This window comes from Spinacia oleracea, chromosome 3 (assembly GCF_020520425.1).
Source record: "Spinacia oleracea cultivar Varoflay chromosome 3, BTI_SOV_V1, whole genome shotgun sequence".
NCBI lineage: Eukaryota > Viridiplantae > Streptophyta > Magnoliopsida > Caryophyllales > Amaranthaceae > Spinacia > Spinacia oleracea.
In genome coordinates, this window is record NC_079489.1 from 65,840,381 (window position 1) to 65,846,961 (window position 6,581).

General features: G+C 34.8%; 2 protein-coding genes across 3 annotated transcripts; one reads left to right on the forward strand and one right to left on the reverse strand.

The window, feature by feature from the left end:
• The first annotated feature begins 1,704 nt into the window (after positions 1–1,704).
• LOC110783574 (protein transport protein Sec61 subunit gamma-1) lies at positions 1,705–3,612 on the forward strand. The gene is made up of 3 exons (XM_021987929.2): positions 1,705–1,908; positions 1,992–2,118; positions 3,390–3,612. Exons 1-2 carry the CDS (start codon positions 1,815–1,817, stop codon positions 2,105–2,107), a joined length of 210 nt encoding a protein of 69 aa, XP_021843621.1. The 5' UTR covers positions 1,705–1,814; the 3' UTR covers positions 2,108–2,118; positions 3,390–3,612.
• Positions 3,613–3,823: 211 nt separating this feature from the next.
• Positions 3,824–6,339, reverse strand: LOC110783573 (50S ribosomal protein L27, chloroplastic-like). Of its 2 annotated transcripts, XM_021987927.2 has the most exons (4): positions 6,193–6,339; positions 5,795–6,112; positions 4,285–4,386; positions 3,824–4,207 (listed from the first exon to the last, which is right to left on the reverse strand). In XM_021987927.2, exons 2-4 carry the CDS (start codon positions 6,092–6,094, stop codon positions 4,025–4,027), a joined length of 585 nt encoding a protein of 194 aa, XP_021843619.1. In that variant the 5' UTR covers positions 6,095–6,112; positions 6,193–6,339; the 3' UTR covers positions 3,824–4,024. The 2 variants fall into 2 exon arrangements, with proteins under 2 accessions (XP_021843619.1, XP_021843618.1); XM_021987926.2 differs by having other exon boundaries at positions 5,795–6,222.
• Positions 6,340–6,581: the final 242 nt, after the last annotated feature.

Below are 6,581 nucleotides of genomic sequence, written 5' to 3' on the forward strand. Positions count from 1 at the left end.
AGATTATCCACAGTTCTTAGATGATGTTTACAGGGAAAAAAAAACTTTCACAAACTCAATCAATCTCAGAAAAGAAACACAGATTATTCAATCAATTAATCAATGTTCGACAAAATGAGAATTGAGGATGAACAGACCTCAATGTAGATGATCACAGAATTTTATCCAAACTGCATTGTTGGATTCAGCTGAGAAATTGGAACAAGAATCTCAATTTCACCGCTCTGATACCATGTTGAAATCAATACTAAGAACAAATCAGACTGGACCTCTGTAGTATAAACTGAATTACAGAGAGAGAAAATATATTGAGTGTGAGATTTCTTACAAAGCAAGCTAACAATATGTTTTCGGTAAATAGAAAAGTAGGAGAGTAGTCCTATTTATACTAATACAATGCGTTGTTGGCATAGCCAATCAGAACACTCTAATAATCTTAACAACCAATCAGAGAGCATGATCAAGCATGTTGTAGTAAATCCAGCGTGGCATAAGTAACAGAAAACGGTTACAGGAGTTATTATCCTGTGTGAGTGGGAGCAGCATTGCTTGGGTGTGACTGCTTGGTGTGATCTCTTGTGCTTGCTGAGTCATCATATCCAACATCATTGTTTAACATATATGTCATCAAAACGGTCTTTTGTGAAAGACCGTCTTATATAAAAGTTTGTAATAAAAAAACAACAAAACAACTTTTAAGAAAATAAAAATATTTTTAATTTAATTTTAAATATATAAATTCTTGATATGCAAATAGAGAAATAATACTAATGATCTAACAATTACAAGTATGACCGCAATAGCTTTTATAAGTGTTACAAAGTACTTTATTAGAAAATTTATAATACTCCCTCCGTCCCAGATTAGTTGTTACACTTTCTTTTTTCATCTGTCCCACATTAGTTGTTACACTTCTAAAGTAGGAATGACACCACAATTATTATATTGTCTCTCTCTTCCCACTAATTTTTTTTTTTGTCCTACACCCTCTCTCATTCAAATAAAAAAATACCCCCACTAACTCCTATCACATTTACTTTTTCAATAAAATAACAATTGATAACCACACTACTACTTATCACATTAAACTGTGTGCCCAAGAGAGTGTAACAACTATTTTGGGACGGAGGGAGTATAATATATAGGGATATAAAAATTGATTACAACAATAAACGCATAGTAAATCCGGCAAAGGAAATAATGTAGGGTGCTAACTGCTAAGGATGGTAAGTGAAAATTTAGACAATATTAGGACAAAGTTATCATTTTACATTCACTTTATCAAACCTTTAATTACAAAAAACTCCTATATTTAATTTTTTGAGAATTACCTTTTTCACCTAAAACTCTATGCCAAACCTCTGGTAACCAAATATCCTCCATTTGTTTCTTCAAAATTTCAAACCTCTAATTCACCTTAAAATTGATTCGACCCGAAAATCGGACCGATTACCTTTTAATCCGGTCCGATTAGATCTGGGTAGGTCTGGTCCGGTCCAATTTTCAAACATGACCAATTTTTACACACCCCTACCCTTAACCAAATACACCTTTTAGTTAATTTCGGTCGAAATTTGGTGAACCAAACCAAAAGGAAATAGTGAAGAAGTTGATTGTGGACGTGGAGCAAAGTCATTGGCTACTACACGTCTACTCTTCCTACTCGGACTAGTTAATTTATTTTTCAGTACAAATACGGTAAAAGCAAGCAGCTGCAAATAAAGTTTCAATTTTAACGTGAACCTCCGCTTTCTTCATCAATCTCACAGCAGATCTATCAAATATATTCTCTGTTTTTTTCATCAAAATCATCAATGGATGCTCTAGATCAAGTGTTTGATCCTTTGAGAGATTTCGCCAAGGACAGCATTCGTCTCGTCAAGCGTTGCCACAAACCCGATCGTAAAGGTAATTCCTTTGTTTTTAGGGTTTTTGTTTGAGATCTTATGATTTTGTATTGAATTTTTTATGTTTCTTCTTTGGGATTGTAGAATTTTCGAAGGTAGCTTTCCGTACCGCTGTCGGATTCGTCGTGATGGGATTTGTGGGATTCTTCGTCAAGCTCATCTTTATCCCCATCAACAACATTATTGTTGGATCCACTTGATTTTGATTTTGGTATGTTTATATTGTTTTAATTTATTTCTTAATCATGCTTCGTAGATTCTAAACTCAATTTTTTTAATTTTTTTTCTGATTTGTTTTTGAAGTGTTGTTGATATTTGTGTTATTTGTCGAGACAGTTGATCAATTGTTATGTATTTGGTTTCTGCATGAATTTGCAGGAAGTCAATAACTTTCCTTCTTTAGCTAATTAATTTTCGAATTTGGTTAGTTTAATTGTTGTAGACTTCTAATTTTGTCCAGAGGATGTTAAATTTGAGAATGCAGCTTTGGAATTGGGTAAAATTGGGGTGTTTATGTTGAATGATTGTGCACTTGGGATTGGTTTGATCATGTTTGAATGTGGGTTTCGAGCTCAATCATGTTGAAAGGATATGTATTTCAAGGTTGATTGATGTAACGATACAGTTTTAGGAAGACACATATCAAACTTAATGATTGTAGAATGAACCATTTTTTGGATGAATCATCCGTGTGTGTGTAAAATTCTATGTTCCAGTTAAAGTTTTCTCTCGGCTGTTATACACTTATACTGATTAGTGTCATTGCTTGGGTATATGTAGAATAGCTTATTGAGAAGTTGCAATAGATAAGTAGATAAGTAGACTACTAGACTATTTCCGAATGGATTTCATTAATGTTAAGAAAGAGGTGGGTTCTTGAGAAGCAGTACTGTTATTTAAAAGTGGTTGATGATTTGCTGCCTTTTGTTTTCAATCATTTATCCTACATTGTAAGCGGGCATTGTGTTTGAGATTTGACATTACACATTGAATATGTATTTTGTGGAAGTATTTTATTTGAAGAAAGGTTAGTTTTCGCATTCAAATGTTGAAAATTCACTCAACTAGACCAGGCTCATAATGATGATGATTTTCACTCCATGCAATGCTTGAATCAACTTTCCATGAATCCAAAACAAAATGGAGCTGGGACTAGGTGACCTTACAGTCCTTTTCCCATAGGACAATGCTACTTCCTCCTAGTATCCCGTCCCTGTAATTGAAAGCTAGTGTCGAGAATTTTATTGGTTTGACTGTTACAAACGAGCAAATTCCAAGTGATTGTTAGTTAGGGCTATTGGCTTGTAATGAAACTCATTGGTATTAATGAACTTTTGGAAAAGTGGCTTGAATAGTTTTGTATTTATGATTTAGTTTAACTCATATTGTGGCTTATCATCTAATACTATGTACTATCTAGATGACATTTCTTTGTTCCAGTTGGTTATGCGTTTGTATATTAACCCTTTTCTCATTGTGCAGGTTGTCTTGTTGCAATTTTGTCTGTTAGAGCGAGACTAATGAAGAGAACGAAAGGACATCAAATGCTTCGAGATTTCTTTTGACACATATGTTAATGTAGACTAAACAACTTCATTTTGTAGACCTTGTTTTACGGCCAGGATATATATTATGTACTCTTGCCAGGTTATTTGGTTCCTCAATGCTAGTCCAATTTCCAAGACGGTGTTGGAAGTTTCTTGCATTTCCTTAAGTTTTGCATTTTCCATCAAATGCTTCAGTCACTTTGCTCAAATTTCTGACGAAGGGCTCCGATCCTCAAATTTTCCAACTTATATTGTTTTGTGAATGCCTGTTTATTGAGAAACTAGAGCCGTCTTATTACCGAGTGCAGTGTGATGCGAGGGATGTCTTCTAAAACTAGCATAACAAACTAACTGGAATCAATGATAAAGTTTAGAATCAACGCTCTGAAAACTTCTAACTCGTTTCAGAATTGGCAAGTTATAACATCTATATATCACAAACAGTACAGATTTGCTTTTGGTGCAAATGATCTACATAGACTTTGGTAGTAAACTTTAGAGGGGGTGAAAAACTTAGTTACAAAAACTAGACGGAAAACCAAGCCAAAGAAGAGGGAAGTAGGATGCAAATCAGCAGACTGCACTTTCATCAGCATTATCAGTGGCAGCAGATGCCAGGATTAGCTGTGGTTGAAAAGAATATCCTTCTCTTCTTGCCTTCTTTTTCTCACGTTGTAGCCTGAAGTTCTCTCTTTTCCTTGCTCTGTAACTGTTGGGGTTTTCAGGCTGTATTTCTCGTGGATAAACACTCACCTGGCATAACTTTGATGTCAATTGTGTGAATGTTGTAAATGATTAAATCATACCCAAAATAATTGCCAAGAACTAACCTTTTTCTTATCAGGACCATACTTCTCAAATTTCACTAATCCATCAATTAGAGCAAAGATTGTATGGTCCTTGCCAATTCCAACATTCTTCCCCGGGTGAAACTGGAATGAACATGTGATGTTAGAGATCAATATTGTGGAAACATCTGTTCAAAAGACTATAATCAGCATAAAAGAGAGTTGTAATCGCACTGTAACACATAATTTTTCTTATGCTTGACTACTGGCTTACTATCATAAGGATTCAAGACTATATATCAGCATAAAAGAGAGTTGCAATCGCACTGTAAGACATAATTTTTGTTATACTTGACTACCGGTTTAGTGTTCATAAGGATTCACCTATCTGTTATATAATTGACATGCTTTAAGAGTTATAAATGTTAGCTGGGTGGACAGCAAGCAGGATAGGATTAAAATGCAATTAACATAGCACCTTGAATCACCATGTCATGGGGCTTCTCAAGGTAAAACCCTTTAATTTGACAATAAGAAAGTGTTCTCAACCTCAACGACAAGACACCTAAAGAATGCAACAAAAATTTCCCAATATCCATGAATCATTAATGAACTAAAAACCATAGTTGTTTATAGTCGAAACCTGCAATTAATTGAGGCATCAATAGGAAAAACCATGATTGCACCATCAAAACTCACTAATGTATTGCAATTCTCCTTCAATCTCTCAGACTGCTAACTCAGAGATTGAACTTTTCTCCCAGAAAAGGGGAGGAGGTGAAGTTACGTGCTGAAAGTTTTCCAAATTCTAATTAATGAATTTTCCCTGTGTTCACTTAACTGCTAAGTGTTATACCGAGAAATCCTAGTGTATTGGAGGGAAACTGATTGAAATGTGATTTTAAGAAACCAAAGGCATGATAATAAACTTGGATTCTTCTTCAGGACACATAGAAAAGATGACGAAATAACGACACTGAAATGTTTCTGCAGGACGATTTGTTCAGCTGAGATTAGCATCATAAAACTTATGGCATGATGATTAACCACTCAATCAAAAGCAACATAATCAACCAGCAATGGGAGACAAAATCGACAGTGAACTTTTCCTGCAATTTCTGCAATTCAATTCAATTCAATTCCATTCAATTCAATTCAATTCAATTCAACGATCTCTATCATCTTCGCCGTAAATGAGTGGATGAATTAGATTCAAGAACAACAATTAACCTTATCCAGAAATTTTTATCAAGCAAAAAGAACAGCAATTTCTAGTACCAAACTAATTCCGCTACTACTACACAAAATTCATTTGATTTCCAGTATTTCAGTTGTCTGTCCAAACTTAATCAATTATCAGAATACGTAGCTGAACAAATTCACTCCGAATGTCAGGAATTTGCAACAAAATTGAACAAACAAGCAATACATACATCAAAATTACTCCTCAGAATCAACTGCGGAGTCCAAATTAGACAACAATCATTCAATCAACAGCGAAATTCAAAACTTTTAAACAATGAAATCCAGAAACCTAGGGCAAAAGATTCACCTTAGTTCCTCGCTGGCGAATGATAATGGCGCCAGGTTTAGCGACTTGGTCGCCATAAATCTTGACACCGAGCCTCTGACCTTTAGAATCTCGACCATTCTTAGTACTACCAGCTCCTTTCTTGTGAGCAGATTCAATCGTTAATGGAAATGGCGAAACTGAGAGAGGAGATTTGTTAGGAAGACGTAGAGAAGAAGGTCCGAATTCGCCTTTGAAGAAGGATGATGAAGAACTCGAGCTCAACGACATCCCTCTGAAAGAAGCCATCAAGTTGAAGCTCATAGAAGTAGTGACCGCCATTGTTGGGGGTGTTTGAAGCTGCAAAATTGGGGTTAAATTGGAGTGTTTTTCATCAAAGGAGATGGAAGTGGTGAAGATGAGAAAGAGAGTAATCTTACCTTATCTTTGATTATTTGTGGCCCTAACTCCTAAGGCTCAAGCAGTTTTGCGGGAGGCCCGTTTATGTATGGGCTACTATGGCAATTACAATTTACAAGTCAAATGTCATTCATGTGCATATTGGCCAAATTATAGAGTTTATTTGCGTTTATGCACGTGATGTGTGCTTCATATTCGATTCAGCGATTATAATCTTAATAAAACGATGTGGTCTTGATAGTAATACTTAACATAGCGAATTATTATCAAAGGAATTTATTGACTGACATACATGACATAGTTTGAATAAAATTAAAGTTATTAAAGCAAAATTATTTTTACTTTTTTTTAACACCTAATGCATTGAATTTTTTTTTTTACATTGGCTAAAATTTTCAGGAAAGGAAAT

What these genes read in the sequence shown, in the direction of transcription:
- LOC110783574 (XM_021987929.2), top strand. Translation starts at nt 1,815, where the DNA reads ATGGATGCTCTAGATCAAGTGTTTGATCCTTTGAGAGATTTCGCCAAG. An exon ending in CCACAAACCCGATCGTAAAG is followed by an intron (nt 1,909 to 1,991) that starts GTAATTCCTTTG and finishes TTGGGATTGTAG; the next exon opens with AATTTTCGAAGGTAGCTTTC.
- LOC110783573 (XM_021987927.2), bottom strand. Translation starts at nt 6,094, where the DNA reads ATGGCGGTCACTACTTCTATGAGCTTCAACTTGATGGCTTCTTTCAGA. An exon ending in TTCGCCAGCGAGGAACTAAG is followed by an intron (nt 4,387 to 5,794) that starts GTGAATCTTTTG and finishes TGTTCATTCCAG; the next exon opens with TTTCACCCGGGGAAGAATGT. An exon ending in ATGGTCCTGATAAGAAAAAG is followed by an intron (nt 4,208 to 4,284) that starts GTTAGTTCTTGG and finishes AAGTTATGCCAG; the next exon opens with GTGAGTGTTTATCCACGAGA.